Genomic DNA, 22,201 nt, shown 5'->3' on the forward strand with positions numbered 1-22,201 from the left:
TATTGCAAACACTGCGCTAGACATTTTCAAATTGTTGCAGGACCATCTCTCCTATCAGCCAGTAGGGAGAAGTCAAAACTTCACTGACCATTAGCTCTCTTGGAGCCTTGTCAACACAAATAACAAAGCTCTGTTGATGAAAATGCTGATTTTATTGCTGCTTTTAAAAACATTAACATACATATTAACGTTCATAATAATGCTTCTTGAAATAACAGTCTTGTGAGATTAACTTTTCAAGTAAGAACAAATATGTTTGAAGAATTTTGTTACACAGAACATAAAACCCCAGATCTACACATCCTTGAGGACACATACTGGCCAGTTGTCTTAGGCACTACAGTTTGCAATGCAACATTTGGCATGCCATTATCCTGTGTTTGAGGGTTCAAACCCAAAATGTGACTGTTTGCAATGCTTGGTTTCTTAGCACCAACTCCTGGATGTCAGTTTCACCACAGTAGTGGATGTCTGAGATAAGTATCACCTTAGACTGTTTGGCCTCATCAACCGAAATACTGTTAAGAGTAGAGTTAAACCAAACACTCACTCCACAGATTATGTTAACATGTTATATGTAATACATATGGCAACACAATCTTAACATCCATATTTCCATAATGAAAATTAACCTATATAACAAAAATATTAATAATCTTTAACACTAGTTCCTGTTCACCTGGCTCAAAATACAAATCATTCAAGAAATCATTTGTTCGACAATTGTCTCTGAAGACCAACATAAACATCCAACTATCACTTGTCCACTATCACTATGCTGTGTATACCTGAAAGTTTTGTTCACGGAGGAGCAATACCCCAAACACCAAAACCAAGTGGAGTTGTAATTGACTAATTGTCAGTAAAATTGGCACATTGAATATTATTAACATGAAGTAAAATTTGAACCTGTTAAAAACTTCGAAGAAAAGGGTTTGTGAGACATATTATTAGATACCATATTTATCTTCCCTCCAACAATCTGACACCAAGCCAAATGATCCCCCGAAGTGAAACAACTGACCCACCACTTACCACATACATGAACACCTGGTGTCATGAGTTTACAATGATCTCAGCTGAGGTTAGTCAATTTGTAGAATCCATTGCCTTTGGATAAACATTTATTAAGAAGTTGACTGGACAGAGATAAACGTCAACAACACATGACATCAATAAATATGGGTGACCAGCACCTGGGGAACTTTAATAACACATGTACACATGATCTATCTAATACTACACTGTTTGTCTTACTGGAGTATATAGTTTATAAATATATAAATACATTGTATTATTCAGCTGTGGAAATGTTATGTAAATTACTATAAAATGACATTATCCTAAATTTTCTGTATGTGTGCCCAATTAATTTGGCATTTTAAAGACTTATTCAATCTTACATATTGCATTTCTGCCAACTGATTTGTATGAACTCATTTGTATAATGTAGAAACAGGGGCCAACCATTTGATATTTTGTTAGTCTCAATGTGTGTGGGATGAATCAAAAAGTATCCACCAACCCTGAAAATCAAATGGCTGCTGCCTTAGTTACGGTGTAAAGAATATAAACAATGGTTGTCCTGATCTACATTGACTGGATCCTATTGCCAATACCTACTACAAACTATCTCTGTCAAAGCTTATCACAGTTCTTTATGACTCCGGCACAGCTATGGCAACTTGTGAGATGACTGACCTTATAAGGATATGTTGATAGAGGATACTAAACGACCTTCCGTGTAATACCATATTTATTAAACGAGTTAATGATTTGGTATCCAACGAGCGAAAGCAAGTTTGATACTAAATCATTCATGAGTTTAATAAAAATGGTATTTCATGGAAGCGAGTTTAGTATTGTTTATTACTCTCAAACATAAATTGATAGAAACTCTAGAGTGTGATGACTTGAGTCATCTTTCCTCGAGTCAAGTAAGGTCTAATGCCATTGTGACAGAGGTATTAGCATTGTGAAGTCATAACAGTAACCATTATGACGTCATACGTTTAGCAGTATTACACTAGTGTAATATAGCAGTATTACACTAGTGTAATACTGCCGTAAAATTATGAAACTGCAGTATCTTACACGGGCGAGTAATAAACACATATATTATAAGCGTAAACAAAGTTGAAATAAGACACTGATACAGTGAAACCCTGTAATCTGTACTGTTATTGTTCCCCTGGAATTTGTCTATATCAGACTGATTAATATGGACATTACTCTATCATAAAGTAGAGCCTGTCTAATCCAAACTTCCAAATCTGGACTGTAATTGTGTGACATGATTGTGTGTAAGGTGTAACTTTTCACACATCCTACTTGCATGTCCGGTATAACATTCTCAGCATCAGACAATGTGCAAAGTGTAGACTGATGTCCTCGGTTCAGCAGTCAAACATTCACTGCCTACTGGGGGATATATACAGAACACAGAGTATTACTTAGTATAGTAACTGCTCTTATAGTACATGTAGTATGGTGGGCGAAATGTCTAAGGGGCAGTGCTAGAAAGCGAAAGGTGCTTGGATCGATCCCCACTGTGACTGGGTGTAAAAACCAAGGAGCTAACATCACTTGCAGGCTCGTACAGACACCTAGTTACGGGTATAGTAACGTGCAGTATCATTGGACAAAATACTGTGACTATGTGTCCCCCCAGCTGCAAATGGGTACCTTGTGAGGATGAAGCTGTGTGATAACTCGCTGCGCCTAACAGGCTGCGTGAGTTGAATACTCCCCAGGGAGTTGAGCTGGTTAAAAAAGAACTCCAGAAAAAAGACATCCATTAATCAAGGGAACACTTCAGTGCCTTGAGCAAGTCCTAGTTGCGTGGATATGTGTGCTATATAAATACCCTATAATAGTAACCACTGAACGACTGCGCTGATACTTGAATGAGAAGTCAAGCCAATCCTCAACGGTGATGGCAAAGTGTTGGTGTAAAGTGTCCATCTGCTCTAGGGCCATATTGATAAACATTCTCTGAATTAAAAGTTACTCCTTCAACTCCATGGGATTATTCTTGGTCTTACACAGGTTCAGACAGATTCTCTTGTAAATGCACGGTCTATGACAATAGCAACAGTAATTGTCCATAAGGGGTGTCCAGACTTACAAGGTTTCATTGTACATTAAAAAACATTTTTATGATAAAAATTCAAAAACAATTTAAAAATAAGGTACAGACATATTGTGACATACAGAGAACATAAAATAACTTTCAGGTTGAGCATAAGTATAAAAAGTGTAAAAATATATGTTGCTTGTCATAAAAGTCTTTTAACATTTCATGTTTTCTTTGTTGTGGATTAATCACATGGTATGAAGCCATTTGTGATTGTCCATTAGAAGTTTTCCTTGTTATAGAAGAATCTTGTTCCACTGTTGTCAGAAGATGAGTATTTATTGCAGAGCTTGTGAAGCTGTGTGGATAACTCCTTCGGCCCGCAGAAGAACACACCCACGCTCACTCTGCAGTGAAGGGAAAACATGGTGAGCATTAACAAATATCACAAGACACTTAATTAGTTTTCATTATCGACTTACCAGAGTCACAATCAGAAAACAAAACAAATAGTTCATATTTGCCCAACCACTATTATTGATAGATTATTATGGAAAACAATCACAAAATGTAACAACTTTTCAATTAATATCAAATATCTTCTATAAATATGATGATGATAATTTGGAGATTGTACATGCACTTCTGACATGAGGCATATTTCGCACACTGCCAATTCAATGTATATTTTTTTATCACTAAAATACCTGACATTGTAATAAGAGAACAACTCTTAACAGATTAAGCATTACTTTTTTTCTCACAAAACTGACCCAAACAACTTTATAAAAATAATATAAAGAGATATTGAGCTAAACAGTATAAAACTGGTAAAGATAGGATGGATATGTAAAATACAGCTAGTAGCAAGACTTACGTCTGAATCATACATTTGTCACTGTCATAAGATACTGTACTGTATATCGCCATTATAATATTACCCTGCATATAGTGTTGTAAAAGCAGGTCTAAAAGACCCCAGAAGGTAGCGAGTTTTACATACCCCTGGTGCTGCTGTGCTAGGGTGGTAAACACTCGGTCCCACTGGGGGCGGCCATAATGGGTCTTCTGATTCAGTCCGGTCACAGGGTCAAGGGCGTTGTTGTCATCATGGATCATGATGTTCTGGGCCTGGAGATATAACATTAATAACACCCTGATGTTATCTTGGCCTGGAGATATAACATTAATAACACCCTGATGTTATCTTGGCCTGGAGATATAACATTAATAACACCCTGCGTTATCTTGGCCTGGAGATATAACATTAATAACATTATCTTGGCCTGGAGATATAACATTAATTGATGTTATCTTGGCCTGGAGATATAACATTAATAACACCCTGACGTTATCTTGGCCTGGAGATATAACATTAATAACACCCTGATGTTATCTTGGCTTCTTAATAGTGAATCAGAGAACTCAACCTCACTTATATAGTTTTCCTTTTCATTTTGGGAGAATCATGATCAGTAGAAACTTGAAGTTGAGGTAAAACAGGATTTATCACAGGATTCAATATTATTTCAGTCATATAGCATGAGACTTCTGTACTAGTTTGGACTTGTGTAGATTGCGGACTTGGTAAGTTACCATTCCTCAGTTTAACATACAGTACCTCACTCACGGTATACTGACACCATGCCAACCAGTCCATGTTTCTTAATACTAAGCACAAGGCAGGGTAACAACAAGTACCTGCCACCTTCCTGTTCAACGGAGTGAAGGAACAGGGGAGTTAAATTTAAATATGCTTTCATTTACCCGTTACATGCAGAAGTGTTTCTGTAGAATAAGCGTTACGAAAATTCTAACAATAACGACGGCAGATAAGAAAAATAATCCCCAACAGTTTAACAGTAAAATTATGCAAGATGATATTTGTGTTTAATTTCTGCTTATTCTTGTTCCTTCACTCCATTGACCGGAAGCTGGCAGGGTAATGGAGACTAAGAACGATTTGACATGCCACAAGTTGTGCTTAAACTGTTGAATTAAATATATTGTATGTGAGTAATTATTAAATATGAGGTTTGAAATCTGAGAGCACAACTCTGTGAGGAAACTGGTGTCTACCTTTGATGATGACTTTTTTATTTTGATATTAACAATATTTTATGAACCAGGCGAGGGAAGCACATTGCCAACCTATGCTCAAGCTTCTCTGCATATGGGAAGACTGGTAATTTTTCTCTTTGTTGCACAACCCTATTTGCGCTACAATTTGCCTGTGGTTCAGGGGACAGAATCGCCAACCTCACTCTCTGGGCACATTCTCTAATCATTAGACCGCAGAGGTGGTAATAAACTCGTAATCCACAGAACAGAATTACAAGTTACAGCAGACTTGACAGGGACTGGGGTTTTATTGTCCTTACATGAGACACCTAGTCAAAGGGCTTAAGAGGGATGGTGACACACACAGGTAAGACTGATATCAGGTTCTGACCAGAAACTCTGTACCAGTATATGAAAGTGGTTTTGTGCTGCAATCATAAAGCACTACCACTATCACTACTGCACATTGTACCGATAATGGAAATCAAATGTGTGTTACATGCGATGAGTCAATGCCCTATTGCCACCCACCTGGTTCGAGTCCCAGCCTCTGGTCAGGTAGATGTTGTGAGACAGGAAGCTGGCGTTGCCACGTTCGTACGTCTGCTGCTCCAGAGATTTGAGGAGATCCTGAAACCACTCAAAGGCGTGAGTGTCCGGACACACCCAGAAGAAGTGCACCTTCTTCAGGGACATCTCGGTGTTGACATCACAGTACTTGTACCTGGATCCAAACAAACCATACACAGAGTTTGAAATGATATTCTTGAGTGAAGAGGACAGTATTTCAGTTATATCACGGCATGTCAGCTAAATGTTGAAACCTGTGAAGATCCGGGTTAGAATTGGTCTTCAGAAACCCATGCTTGTCATAAGAGGTGACTAATGCGGATCGATGGTGGTCATTGTCTGGGCTACAGCTGACTTGGTTGACAGCTCATAGTATCCCAGCTGCATAGATCGATGCTCAAGCTGTTGATCACTGAATTGTCTGGTCCAGACTGGATTATTTACAGACCATCGCTGTATAGCTGGAATATTGCTGAGTGCGGCAACACACGTAAAACAACAAACAGCTTGATGTTGAAGGCCAAAGTGATGCATGTCTCAAATGTTTACCACTTTGGTGAGACTGACCAGCACTCACAGAGTCGGGAAAAACTAGCATTCAAACCCACAATAATCAGTTCCTGGTGTGTACAAGGGAAGCAACTCTGCACAGAACATTTTGGCATCTGTGTTGACTGGGCCAACCATGCTGACAGGACCAATCCTTAATTGATTTTAACAACAAGAACAGAACAGTGATGAGTTATTTGCCTGTGAGGTCAGTTGAAACAAGTGACAGTACCATATATTCTTCAAAACAGCTGCAAATGGAGTAACTCCGATCCCTGCTCCAATCAGTACTGCCACCTGGTAGCGGAAAAAGTCCTGAAAAGAATCAACACATATGGGTGCCGTTTTTCAAAGTGGCCTCAGCGTATGGTGATCGTAAACTCCAATACCTTAACATAGACTTAATACTTTGTACAATGGCACTCTGGACTTTAAATGTGCATCAAATGGTTGAGAGTCTACTAAAAATTTATCAACAAAAATATATAAAAGCTTTGTTTATTCTGACTTCTGCTTCTTGACTTATTGGTTATCTTGTAGTTGTTTAAAGAGCAGCACTGTCAAATAAAAACTGAAATCTAACCAATAATACACAATCATATAACCATAACATTATATTTATGAAAATAATACTGATCACCCTGAGAAAATATGCAGTCAAATAACATTAATATTGGCAGGCAAACTTGAACCAAGGGGAAAAGGGATATAGAGATGCATTTAAGATTACTGCACTCATAAAGCAACATACAAACGTGTGTGACTGTTTGTACCAGTCCAGACTTATGACCAGTATCCCACCGAGACACCATGTCACAGGAGAACATGGATACCCGACTTTGACATATTTTCGGACTCTGGGTTAACAAGTCCTCGTTTTGTACTTATAATACCATACGCCAGGAAAACAAGTATCATCATTTAATGTGTTTGTGTATGATGTGTTGCCACCTGATCGACCCGACCACTGGTCTTCTGCTCTCTCACAGATGCTCTATCCATTCCACCATGAATACAAAGTGCAGAAGCATGTGTGAGCCAGTTAATGCTGTTATATACATTATTTCAGATCCATCACAGCTTGCTGTGGCAGGAAAACCAAACTGACAAAGTTTATGACTGAAACCCACAAACACAGGTATGAAACTAACAAATCTTTCATTTGACCCCAAACCAGTGTATTCTGGGTCAGCAAAGGGAGACAACACCTCACAGAGGCAACCTGTGCCCTGATAATAGTTACCGATACACTGTAGGATTTTGTTGAGAGCTCAAGTCTTACCTCAGTGGCGGTACCAAAGGGGCCATCGACAGCTAATCTGGTGGAAAAAGGAAGAAATATTAGAATCATCTAAGCAAATAATTCATGTGTTCATAGATTTTCTATTTCCTATTGCCCAAGACTTGCTGACTTTTTGCCTTGTCCAACATTTCCAGCTGATCCAGTCATACCTTTCTTGTTCAGCTGTCAAATTCTAATTTCCCTAAGCTGCCATTTTGTTTGAGAATGAAGCAAGCTTAGCCAGTGATTGGTGAGATTAGCTGAAAGTTAGTACTCCGTTTTACGGTGAATTGCTGTAAATAGCTTGCAAGCATTTGGCTGTTTGGAGCACAGCCTACGAGTGAACATATCTGGGCATCTTCCACAATCTACAAGACACACAACCTGGGCATCTTCAGCCTACCTGGGAATCTTCCACAAGACACAGGATCAGACACCCTGAGTCAGCAATCTACCTGGGCATCTTCCACAATCTACAAGACACCCTGAGTCCAGCCCTACCTGGGCATCTTCCACAATCTACAAGACACCCTGAGTCAGCCTACCTGGGACATCTTCCACAATCTACAAGACACCCTGAGTCAGCCTACCTACCTGGCATCTTCCCACAATCTACAAGACACCCTTGAGTACCAGCCTACCTTGGCATCTTCCACAATCTACAAGACACCTGGGCCCTGAGTCAGCCTGAATCACCTACCTGGGCATCTTCCTCAATCTACAAGACACTACAAGGAGTCAGCCTACCTGGGCATCTTCCACAATCTACAAGACACACTGAATCAGCCTACCTGGGCATCTTCCACAATCTACAAGACACACTGAATCAGCCTACCTGGGCATCTTCCACAATCTACAAGACACACTGAATCAGCCTACCTGGGCATCTTCCACAATCTACAAGACACACTGAATCAGCCTACCTGGGCATCTTCCACAATCTACAAGACACACTGAATCAGCCTACCTGGGCATCTTTCCAATACAAGACACCTACAAGACACATCCTGAGTCAGCCTACCTGGGACATCTTCCACTGAATCAGCCTACCTGGACATCTACAAGACACCCTGAGTCAGCCTACCTTGGCATCTTCCACAATCTACAAGACACCCTGAGTCAGCCTACCTGGGCATCTTCCACAATCTACAAGACACAAGACACCCTACAAGACACACTGAGTCAGCCTACCTGGGCATCTTCCCACACTGAATTACCTGGGCATCTTCCACAATCTACAAGACACACTGAATCAGCCTACCTGGGCATCTTCCACAATCTACAAGACACACTGAATCAGCCTACCTGGGCATCTTCCACAATCTACAAGACACACTGAATCAGCCTACCTGGGCATCTTCCACAATCTATCACTACCTGGGACACACTGAGTCAGCTTACCTGGGCATCTTCCAGGCCTCCTGAAACTCCCCTCATCAACATGGCAGGCCTTGGCCAGCTTCTCCGTCCAGTCCCCTACGCCGGACATGCACGGACAGGAAGTCCTCGTTAGGAGACTAAACAGACAAGAGAACAATCATTCCTAACTCACAATCACATATATTAAAAGGGACGGTCACACCTAGGCATAATCATACTTGATGTGATACTCTCTTACATGAATGCTTTTTATTCTCCATACATGGAAAATTTCAACTGAGTTTCTTTTGACAATTGGAGTTGATACAAGTTTAAAAGTCTGGGGCAATGGTGGAGACCTACTGAAGAGAATGGAGAATGCATGTCATGGTATTCCAGACAGATCTGCTACCTCCTGAAATGAAGACTGACTGACTGACTGAGTTTGGTTTTACGGCGCTTTTAGCAATATTCCAGCAATATCACGACGGGGGACACCAGAAATGGGCTTCACTCATTGTACCCATGTGGGGATTCAAACCCGGGTCTTCTGCGTGACAAGCCAACGCTTTAACCACTAGACTACCCCACTGCCCCCTGAAATGAAGACAAACCGATGTGATGGTAAAGACCTGAAGTGAATGTATGTGATCATATTCCAGACGAAGATTCCACCTACTGAGGTAAGGGTGAATGGGTGCCACTCCAGTCTTGAGATGGACGAACACTGCAGAAACACATATTGCCCAGGGAGGGCGGAGAACCCTTTCTTCATCATCTGTAGCTCAAACACATTGGACTGATGTTTCACTACCTGGAAATACAAACCCTCCTCCTATTACCATCAACAAACAAAAGAGAATTACATGGAGATCATCAATAATTCATTTCTGTTTCCTGGAAGAACTTTTTAACCTAATAAGCCACGGAAACATTTTAAACAAAATCAGAGGGGAGACCAGGAAAATTGAGTTATTTCAAAATTACCATGTTGGTAATATTGAAATATAAATTGAAACATGATGACATCTTACCTTTGTTATAACAGCTGTCTTCAAGCTTCGAAAAAAGCGTATAATTCTTTCTATGATGTACAGCACAACAGGAGCCAGCACCCATATCCAGGTCTGCAAGTGGGTGAGTGAGGGAGTTCAGCATCTCTTTGATGCACAGTGTTATATATGCTAAGATCACTGACACAAGAAACTTAGAATGAGGCTGTGTAAGGATGGACTATCATGCTTTTGAAAGTATGAGAAAGTCAAGGATGATAATCATGGCAACACTGGAGTTCAAACCCATATTAGCAGATCCTGGTACAGGAAAGGTAAACAACTATCTGAAACTGGTAAGTTACTCATTAACCCTTTCAAACATCAAATCCACTATGGATTAAAAGGAGAAAGTGCAATGCTTAGTCTGAGACAGGATAAGTTAAAAATATAGCAGATCCAAGTACAAGTAAGGGAAACAACTCTCTAGTGATTGATACCATCATAGACTGGTAAACTACTCATTCCATCTTTCAAACATCAAAATGCAAAATTCACTATGAATTGAAAAACGAAAGTGAAATGAAAAGCCTGAGACAGGATAAGTTTCAAAATATACTATTAATAATACCGTCACAAAAATCTAACCTACCTTTGGCGGTGATCCTGAAAACTGTGGTAGAGGGCACTCCTGGCTTCCCCACTTGTCATACCTGGTGTAACACTTGGATGGATTATGCTTTGATGTGTTGGTCTGGCCACGGATTATTCCCCTGGAGATACAGGACACATTTAGGGTGGATCAGTACAGTGTGCGTCCTCCATTGACAATATCTCTGATCTAGTTTGATCAATAGCTTGGACCTATTCAACATTATGGCTTCATTTTAAAAGGGTTTTAAAACACTTATCACTAACTTTACACAAAATATCCCTTCATGATGAGGTTGAAATCAACACCGAATCCAAATACCTCCTGAATGAGAGTTCAGGACACAACTACACTACAATTAAACTCTCTGCCAAGCATTCTTCAATATATTGAATCATTACAGAAGACAGGAAAAAGGGGCACTATTTCTGACAATAATAATTCATTAGTTTTCATATTGAACATTTTTTTTTCAACTAAAAATTCTGAAATTATAATCCGAAATAATAGTGATATACATGCATGAAGAAACAGGACTTCAACTTTCAGCATAACCCTTACTTATTGTTTTCAGTGTGGGTCTGGGATACTTGTAGATTTAACTGTGTTAAGCTGGTTTGAATCTGAATATCTCACACATACTGTAGCTTATAACCAATAATTGTATATATCATTATCTACAAGTATTGAGAAAAAGTATGGTTCTACAAATATACTGATGCAGATGTCCAATAGTATTTTTTAGTCAGGGGTGGTCACTGTAATTTGAAACCCCTGATTAACTAATCAGAATTGGTCATTTTCTAAAGTCTAGTTAGAACTGAAACCAGCTGTAGCACAATATTTACGTGACAAGTAAACCAAAACAGGGCCTGACATTTAAATCACACAGATCAAAACTGAGAATAACTTACTGCACTCCATGGATAACGAGGCCGATGTAGAAGATTACAAACAGATGATGTGTGAACCAAAACACTTCATAATACGAACGTCTGAAATATAGAACGAGAAAGTTGACATGTTACATTCCACTGGTTTGGTTAGTTTGTTGTTAAATGCTGCAATCAGCAATATTCCAGCTATTTGGAAGCAGCCTGTAAATAATCAAATCTGGACCAGACAACCCAGTGATCAACATCACAAGTATCTTTCTACGCAATTGGAACACGATAACATACATCAACCAAATCAACGAGTCTGACCACCCGATCCCGTTCGTCGCCTCTTACGACAAGCTTTGGTTGCTGACGACCAGTTCTAACCCAGATCTTCATGGTATTCCACCCAAGACTGTGACAAGGATATACTTATATTATTTTTAGATGTTTAGCATACATGGTACTTAACAAGACTAGGCTGTTTGGCATTGTTTCCTACCAGACAATCCATACTGCTTGAAAAGAACAGATGTTACTAACCTGACCACATCCGTTGAGGATGTGACGATAAGTATGAGGCACAGTGTGATCACCATGCGCCTGTATAAGACAAATGTTACTGTTATCCTGCGCCTTTATAAGAACCTGACCACATCCATTGAGGATGTGACGATAAGTATGAGACACAGTGTGATCACCACGCCTGTATAAGACAGATGTTACCAACCTGACCACATCTGTTGAGGATGTGACTATAAGTATGAGACACAGTGTGATCACCATGCCTGTATAAGACAGATGTTACTAACCTGACCACATCCGTTGAGGATGTGACTATAAGTATGAGACACAGTGTGATCACCACGCCTGACACGCCCGCCACAGACTTGAACACCTCTTGTGTGGGATCCTGCAGACATCACATGGGTATATTATCACATGGGTATATTATCACATGGGTATATTATCACATGGGTATATTATCACATGGATATATTATCACATGGATATATTATCACAAGGATTTATCATCATCAAATATTTATCACAAACATACATTATCACATACCCGGTATTATGTAAAATGCACGTCTACGGGAAGATATGACAGCCTGAGAATTTGGTGTTTTCAACAAACCCGTTTCATTAGAGTCTAGTTAGTTATTACTGCATGTTATTACATACTGTAGAAGCATGTGTTACTGGTAGCCATTACAGCAGTGCCACAGCTACCGCGTGTGCACATTCACAACGCGTAACATAATTAGTGTATGGGATCATGCTTTGCCAATAAATGATTGGGTAAGACTTCTGCCTGTATCCCCCCTAAATTTTAACGATGAGGACAAATGTCTTTGAGTGGCATTTTTAGAAGTTGGATATGTCTTTCAGTATGTTCAGATACAATTCAGGAAACATGATAAAACTCATCCTTATCAGATGAGGAATATGTATTCAGGTGATATGATTTGACCATAATGAAATTTAGGGGGGATAGGGGTGGAAGTCTTTCCAATGATTGTATTGCCATTACAGCCTAATGTAACATGAACATATGAGGGTGTTTCAAAGTTTCCTTGAATGCTTTGTATTGCACTGTTGGTGAAAATCTGGAAATAAATAAAGGGCCACTTGTACATTCATGTGTTCCCTTATTTGTTTCCTTGAGTATATTACAACATTACAATACATAAGACCAAGCAAAAATAGACAGCTGATTCTCACATTCTGATATTGCTAATGATATGCAGTAACATGCAGATGGCAACTATTTAGTGGAAGTTGCGGTGGCTGAGCGGGTTAAGCGGCTGACTTTGTGTGCTGACGATTTGGTGCCTGACTCTGAGGGTGTGGGTTCGAATCCCGGATGGGACTCAACCCCAAAAAGTACTAGAATTTGTACTTTACTAAGAAAGTGTTATCCCAAATATAACATATGTTATATTTAAAACAGCTTATTTAGCTTACTACAAAGATGCCATAATTTCCATGTCTTGTCTTGAAGCAGACTGGTAATGTATACTAACAGTGCCAGGACTCCTGACTGGGTTGACGTAGCTGCCATTTGTTGTTACAGAGAGATGAGTGATGGCCTGTACGGCCGGATCCGAGCTTTCGTAGGCACCAACAAGGTATTCAAAGTCAAAACAGTGTGCCACGATGTGGATAGCTGCAGCAAACAGATGATTCAAATTGGTAAATAACCATTGTTTTAAAAATACATGTAGAGCCAATTTAAAGTAAATTTGGAGAACATTTACAGACACCATCTATGTGTCTTTGTTATACACTCTATCATAGTGTCATTCTATTTAAACCCTTGACAGTTCTACAACCAAAGCACATCGGTTCCCAATTGTGCGCAGATCGATGCTCATGTTGTTGATCACTGGATTGTCTGGTCCAGACTCGATTATTTACAGACCGCCGCCATATAGCTGGAATATTGCTGAGTGCGGCATAAAACTAAACTCACTCACTCACTTACAACCACAGCATCAGTTTGGAAGTCACTATTCCTACTATATATTTTATCTCAAACAGAATTTCTCTTGCACAGATGAAGATAGATATATAACTATGGATGCGATTGAGTCTGATGTAAATATTACAATAGAACCACATCCACAGTCTAGGATAGTGGACAGCATTTGCCAGAGAGGGGAAGTTGGTGGTGTCATACCCTGACTGTGAAAAGACGATAAACTATGACATGCATACAGCCAAGTCACTGAACCTAACCACTGATAGATTAAGCCACATCATCAGACAAAAATAGTGTATTGAAGACCAAATCTAACCTGATATCCCCATGAGATTCTACTACTGATACTCCTTGTTGACTTACACAGTCTTGTATGACTGACAACTTAAACATACATTTAGTCTACATAATAACGTTATTTTTAAGAACATTACAATCGTTCCAAGACAGGACCCTAGGTAACTGCAAGATAAACTGATGATAACGGCCCAATCACGCACCTGTCATGAGGCAGATCATGTAACCAAGGTAACGGTGATATGTGAGATTCTTGTCCAGCTGTCGCCGAGCATTCCGGTGACAGCACTGTAAAACAAGAAATGAAAGTAAAAATCAAATTGTGAAAAATGAACACATCTAAGATACATACTCAGTCCACCTCAACAAGAACACACCAAGGAAACTTACGGAACATGCTCCTCGAATGGATGAGATGAGATTCCTGCAGACAGGCAGAAGGATGAGCAGACAGTTGAAGTTCAAGCATGCTGCACTTGCCCGCGCCCAGCACAAGGCATCCTGGGAACAGAGAAACAGGTTATAACAGACAAGGCACTGTCATCTGTCCCCTCTTTGAGTATCTCTTTGTGTATGGTTACTTTACCATTCCTACAGACATTTAGGAGATGTAAGATACTGACTGACTGAGTTTGGTTTTACGCCGCTTTTAGCAATATTCCAGCAATATCACGGCGGGGGACACCAGAAATGGGCTTCACTCATTGTACCCATGTGGGGATTCTAACCCGGGTCTTCGGCGTGATGAGCCAATGCTTTAACCACTAGACGACCCCACCGCCCCTATGTAAGATACTGACTTGTTTGTATGTTGTTATTTATTGTTGCACTTAGCAATATTCTAAAACATGGGGTGGTGGGGTAGCCCTGTGGTTAAGCATTTGCTTATCATGCCAAAAACAAAGTGAGTGAGTTGAGTTTTACGTCGCACTCAGGAATATTACAGCTATATGGCGGTGGTCTGTAAATAATCGAGTCTGGACCACACAATCCAGTGATCAACAGCATGAGAACGGATATACGCAATTGTCTAAAACAGACTATCATAAGCAGTATAAGAGGTCCACCAATACCATAGATATATACACACAGTATTCATTCATACATAGATATGTATGTACAACATGTACATATACACAGGGTGCTTATCAGGGTGCACATACATATAGAACACACTGGATAGCAATAGGTTCAATGGGACTTAAATTTACTAATATAAAATTTGACCTGTCAAACTTTACTTGTCATGAATAGTTTACATATTTTAAGAATTTTTGGATTTCTGTGACAGTAGGAGAGAGATTCTTGCATCTCTGTTTCAAATACTGACATACAATACTAAGGTCGGTGAGTGCAAGTCTGACTACACGTGTATCTTACCCCGACCAGCAGACGTAGGTAGAAGTAGTCCAGGCTCTGCTGATAGCTGACGAATGTCCCGGCGAAGAGGCCCACATTGATGACCAGCCACACCCCCTGCACAACAACACTACAGATCTGAATGATGGAGAACGGTTGGAGCATGCTGACACAACTACTGAGTGGGTTGGACGTCTTAAAGGGTTACTCCACTACAACAGCTGAGTGGGTCAACGTCTTAAAGGGTTACTCCACTATAACAGCTGAGTGGGTCAACGTCTTAAAGGGTTACTCCACTATAACAGCTGAGTGGGTCAACGTCTTAAAGGGTTATTCCACTACAACAGCTGAGTGGGTCAACGTCTTAAAGGGTTACTCCACTATAACAGCTGAGTGGGTCGGACGTCTTAAAGGGTTACTCCACTACAACAGCTGAGTGGGTCAGCGTCTTAAAGGGTTACTCCACTACAGCAGATTGGTGGGTCAACGTCTTAAGGGTTACCACTATAACAGCTGGGTGGGTCAGCGTCTTAAAGGGTTACTCCACTACAACAGCTGAGTGGGTCAACCAGCGTCTTAAGGGTTACTCCACTACAACAGCTGAGTGGGTCAGCGTCTTAAAGGGATACTCCACTACAACAGCTGAGTGGGTCAACGTCTCCACTACAACAGCTGAGTGGGTCAACGTCTTAAGGGTCCACTACAACAGCTGAGTGGGTCAGCGTCTTAAAGGGTTATTCCACTACAACAGCTGAGTGGGTCAACGTCTTAAAGGGTTATTCCACTACAACAGCTGAGTGGGTCAACGTCTTGAAGGGTTATTCCACTACAACAGCTGAGTGGGTCAACGTCTTAAAGGGTTATTCCGCTACAACAGCTGAGTGGGTCAACGTCTTAAAGGGTTATTCCGCTACAACAGCTGAGTGGGTCGCCGTCTTAAAGGGTTATTCTACTACATAAACTGAATGTGTCAGAGGTCATAGGGTTATTCCACTACAACAGCTGAGTGGGCCGATGTCTTAAAGGGTTATTCCACTAAAACAGCTGGGTGGGTCGACGTCTTAAAGGGTTATTCCACTACATAAACTGAATGTGTCAGAGGTCTTAAGGGTCACTCCACTACAACAGCTGGGTGGGTTGACATATTAAAGGGTTATTCTACTACAAAAGCTGCGTGGGTTGACGTATTAAAGGGTTACTCCACTACAAAAGCTGAGTGGGTCAACGTCTTAAAGGGATACTCCACTACATAAGCTGAGTGGGTCGACTTATTAAAGGGTTATTCCATTACAACAGCTGAGGGCGTCGGACGTCTTAATGGGTCACTCCACAATATAAACTGAGTGTGTCAGAGGTCTTAAGGTTATTGCACTACAACATCTGAGTATCATACTGATGTATACATACACATAAGTCTTCATTTTCACATTTGATTAAATGTGTAAAGTGACTTTTTATACAACTGATTCAAATTATTTTAAAAACCCAACTATACTCAAGTAAAATGTGTTATGATCAAACCTTCGTAACATTAAAATGACAAATCTGTCCTTTCTTTCGAATTTCTTCAAGATATAGACAATAAAATACTTAACATTTATCTTCTTTTTCTGCATTTAACATAGTCAAGAATGCACTTTTTTAAAGCTTACCTCACAATATTTTTGTCATTTACCTTCTGGTTCTGGCATTTTGTCAGAAAATGAAGAAAAACCAAACCAAATTAGATTGGTATGACCCAAACTTCTGGTGCATTAAATAACATAATATATTACTGTTTTGGAATAAAGACAAATATATACAAAAATCCAAAACCATGAGTAATTTCACTGTGGATGTTTGAGAAATCTATGTAAGATACAGTTTGAAACTACTTTAACCATGTTAATAGGACATGATGGCCAACACAGCTCTAGCTGCCAGCTCTTTAACCCAGAACTCCCCAGTCAGCAGGAAGTGGAAGTACACACTTAATGAGGAGGGAGGTCACATGGAAAACACAAGTGCAGGGCAGGAGGGATTGTAGAAGACTTGCAGCAGGGAGCATAGGGATGTACATGTATGTGTTGGTCAGTGTTGTCCAGTGTTTCACTGACCATACTTGAAGTAAGTGTTTTTCTTTAAACATTTCTATGTTCAATATGTGTTGAATTCATTCTCCTCTCAATTTATATCTTGCACTTTCAATGTCTTTCTTTCTAAATAGGTTTACTTTATTTTTGTTCTAGAACATTTCACAGTGTGTCACGACTGAGTAGTTCATGATTTCCTGCAATAAAAGAGACTTTAAACTATTTTTCTAATAAATTTTCTAAGACAATGTCCGAAATGATTAACACATTTATCGTGTCCCTGGACTGCCACAAAAGACTGTTATAAACTGAGACTGAAAATTGTCTTTGTTTGGATTATAATTTATACTGTTGTCTGTGTGTTTTTTGCATGGCTTAACAGTTGCTTCACACTGGTCTAGACTCAACAGTATTGAGATGTCCTACTGTCTTGAAACAATGATGAGGTGTTCTCCTATATTAACCTCACTTTAGTTGTAGATTAATGTAAGCACATCATTAAAAAGGAAACTGTTTTTAGCATATACTGACTGACTGAGTTTGGTTTTACGCCGCTTTTAGCAATATTCCAGCAACATCACGGCAGGGGACACCAGAAATGGGCTTCACACATTGTACCCATGTGGGGATTCGAACCCGGGTCTTCGGCGTGACGAGTCAACTCTTTAACCACTAGGCTACCCCTCCGCCCCTTTTTAGCATATAATCATGCCATCAAAGTAATCACAGTAAGGATATGTTTAGACCAGCAAACATCTGACTGTCTCAGATTGTGAAAACCAATTCTACAGTGGATCCAGGAAACAAATATTTCAGTCTATGTGATTTTGATGATGACAAACTACCACTCGCAGAAAATGGACAAATTGCTATGATGGTTAGGGTCTGAAAAGAATATATATATAAGGCATATGTCTTTACACCAGTGGCTGAAAATCTGAATCACCTTAATAGCAACCTGATTAAAATCAGATCGTTAACTCAAATATGATACCACTATTCATGAAGGTCTGAGGACTCACCACTGTCAAGGCTTCAAACATGAGTGAGGGAAGCGTTCAGACCATTATACATAACTTCTGTATTTTGAACAAAAGCTGAAGTGACATATTCTGAACATATGCTGCATGGATGTATGATAAATAACACAGCATATTAAATTCTAGTGATTCTGTTATACATCCTGTTGTTTCAGTGAACAATGACATCTACACAAAAATAGAGTACAACAGAAGGAGTAATTGTGTTCTGGGTGGGTTTCATATGTACAAATCAAAATAAATAAATTGAGGTGGTACAGAAATAAACCTGAATTGTTTTACAATGCTGACATCTGTTTGGATCAAGACCCACGCATCCTTCAATTAGACTGGACGGTCAAAGTACACTTGGGTTAACAGGAAGGGACTTCCTATGGACAGTCCTCAGATCTTCATACTGAGAGGTACAATACAGTCGAGCACCGTTGTCTCGATATTCATGGGACCAAGAAAAAATATCGAGTTATCCGAACTTCGAGACATCCGACCAGGGCATATCTTCACATATCACTATGCAAGAAAACAAAACCCTTCTCAGTATCTTTTGATTCAAAACTATAATCCGTTATCATCAGTCGTGTTTAGTCGTAACAGTGAGTTCTTCCTAATTATTTCCTTCTTAATTAATCCTAATTACATAACAAACAAGTGACACCTTCAACTCAATTAGCCCTATTTAGTTTACATTACCGCATCCCTTTGATTCATGCCGCACCGTGTGTAAACGTGTGGAAACAACCTCAGTTCAGAGGGATACTTGTACGTGAATATCGAGTTTCTTTGCAAATATCGAGTTAAAAGGGTAATTTTGCTTGTTGGGACCATGAAATTATATCCAGATATCCGAAATATCGAGACAACCGTATGGAGTTAAAACAGCTTGAATAATGATAAATTATGAAGAATTTTGCCGGGACCGAGATGTTATATCAAGACAACCGAGATATCGAGTTATCAGAGTTTGACACAACGGTGCTCGACTGTACAATGTAAAACATGAGACGGTAAACATTCAGTCTCACAATAGTACAAGCTCTCCTGATAAATAACAGTTCCATGAGCCAATGTTATCAAACATGAATATATCATAATGATCCTTTCTAATAAAACTACACATATTGTTTAGATTAGAAAATACATGTCCTTAACTATCAGCTTTTTACAAACCATTTCTCATGTTTATCACCCAAACTCTACAAACATAACACAAACATGTTACATGTTTCCACTTTTCTTAAGCGGGGCAGTGGGGTAGCCTAGTGGTTAAAGCATTCGCTTGTCACGCCGAAGGCCCGGGTTCGATTCCCCACATGGGTACAATGTGTGAAGCCCATTTCTGGTGTCACCTGCCGTGATATTGCTGGAATATTGCTAAAATCAGCGTAAAACCCAACTCACTCAATCACTTTTCTTAAGTACAGAATATTGACATGAATCACACACATGACAACATTAAATGAAAAGAAAATCATTTCTGTAAGTCTGAAAACCTGTTAAGAAAACAAGTTTCTCTTGCACAGCTGACAACATGACCTTTTGTAATAATGAGCTTTGTTGCCACTGACCTAGTTCAACTCCACATAACTTTATCTCAGTGTACAACATGGGGACGCTGTCTGTGTGGACTGTTTATCTTCTTGAATAACTGCATAGTTTGGTATCAGCATGATCTATGAGGTTACTGATAAGCATACTGAACTTGGGTTTTGCTAAGGATGATATAGTGAGTCCTATTACCATACAACTTGAAAACCTATGGGCATTCCAGATATAGTGTGTGTATCGGTCTCCTGTAACCTATGACTGTTAAGACCAATCGATTGGGTGGTCAAGTGCAGTGCCTTTCAAAACCAGCACTGATTGCTGGGGATGTATATATTCTACCTTAGAATCATCACAGGGTTTTTCTAATGTCACAAAATACTGCCCTCATTCTACAGACTACAACAGATACAACAAAATGTATTTTTAAAATCATTCTTGTTCAGTTTCTTCAGCAGTCAACCCATTTCTAAAACATATCATATCATAACTGCAGCCAAACATTTCTCAAGCTTCTATTTACACATTTTATTTTTGAAAATGAAAAATGGACTATTTCAAGTATTCAAACAGTTAACGGAAAGATTTCCGCCTGTAACCCCCGTTTTTTTATATCATTCTAAGCCTAAGAATAGATTTTTTATATATATATATATATAGAGAGAGAGAGAGAGAGAGAGAGAGAGAGAGAGAGAGAGAGAGAGAGAGAGAGAGAGAGAGAGAGAGAGAGAGAGAGAGAGAGATAGAGAGAGAGAGAGAGAGAGAGAGAGAGAGAGAGAGAAAACCCCACCCTAACCCTAACATATGCTAAATGTAAACCCTAAACCTAAACCCCTAGAAATAATCATAATAAATAGCATACATTTCAAGCGGGGTTACGGGTGGAACTCTTACCCAGTTAACAAGGGTGATTTATCAAGGCTCTAAATGGTGTCACCGATGTCACTGTTACCATTAACCTAAACGTTTCTAAGGAGAAAAAATATCTACACATTTATTGTAACTGTTGTGTGGACGAGCGCTTTGTAAATACCATGGACTCTACCAAAGCCACCAGCACGAATTCGATTTACTCACATCCTTTCCTGACATTTAACATCAGAATTCTAACTATTTAAAGTATTTTGACACACCCATGTTGTACAATGCATCCAGGTAGCACGTAATTATTGATCAACAGGTACTTGTTCTCTAAACACGTGTACCAATTAAACTTACCACAATAAACCACTTAGGGCCCTCATTCACCAGCCAGTCACCCATCACCAAACTGCAACACGCTTCTGTAAGTAGACATCCGTCTGTCCTTGTGAATGTCTCTAGGATGTAAACAAGCACCTGTTCAATACTTCCGCCCCCTGAATTATGTCCCTTGATGCGTTAATCCTCCAAGAGTTGTCTCCCCATGATAGTAAGAGTTGGCAGACGTGATAGGTTCAAGAGATGATTTTTCTTTTTTCTTTTTGCAATTAATCGAAGACATATGATCTATGTCGATTAATTTACGTGCAGGGAAATAGAAAAGGAGCCAGTGATATTAATTGTATTATATCAATGTTTTATAATAACCAGGTATTGAGGAGAAATGCATAAGATTAATGGGGAGGGAACCCATTTGCTGAATGATGTGGGTAGGTTCAGTTGTCAGCTTGTTAATTCTAACAACACCCTCCCTTTGACAACAATGGTAATACGTTGATCACACAGGCATTAATTAGTAATATTTTTACAGTGAAATCACCATTGTTCTTTTCATACAGGTCAGAAGTGAGTTTCATGGCCATCAACTTAAATCAATTTTCACACAAGACCCATCTTTAAGGTTTTATGTGGGTAAGGTAGAGTCAGGCGTCAAAGCAGGGGTCCACACTTATACCTTATTTCTCTTAACTGAGGCAAGAGGTAATGCAACCTTTGAGAACAAAACAATTTTTATGGGTTTAAAATATATCCCACAAAACCATCTTTGGAGTTGTATAGTTAT

At 39.5% G+C, this 22,201-nt stretch overlaps 1 protein-coding gene across 1 annotated transcript; it reads right to left on the reverse strand.

Moving 5' to 3' along the window:
• Nucleotides 1–1,903: 1,903 nt before the first annotated feature.
• LOC124274844 (cytochrome b-245 heavy chain-like) lies at nt 1,904–21,570 on the reverse strand. The gene is given in 18 exon segments (XM_046710212.1): nt 1,904–3,483; nt 4,080–4,207; nt 5,669–5,861; nt 6,489–6,571; nt 7,539–7,575; nt 8,940–8,970; nt 8,973–9,019; nt 9,021–9,055; nt 9,577–9,711; nt 9,932–10,024; nt 10,542–10,662; nt 11,456–11,536; nt 12,232–12,332; nt 13,450–13,592; nt 14,408–14,492; nt 14,595–14,705; nt 15,585–15,680; nt 21,436–21,570. Coding segments are annotated over 18 exon segments (1,692 nt in total). The 5' UTR covers nt 21,481–21,570; the 3' UTR covers nt 1,904–3,356.
• Nucleotides 21,571–22,201: the final 631 nt, after the last annotated feature.

This window comes from Haliotis rubra, unplaced genomic scaffold (assembly GCF_003918875.1).
Source record: "Haliotis rubra isolate DU_JTF1 unplaced genomic scaffold, ASM391887v1 Scf195, whole genome shotgun sequence".
NCBI classification, from domain to species: Eukaryota; Metazoa; Mollusca; class Gastropoda; order Lepetellida; family Haliotidae; genus Haliotis; species Haliotis rubra.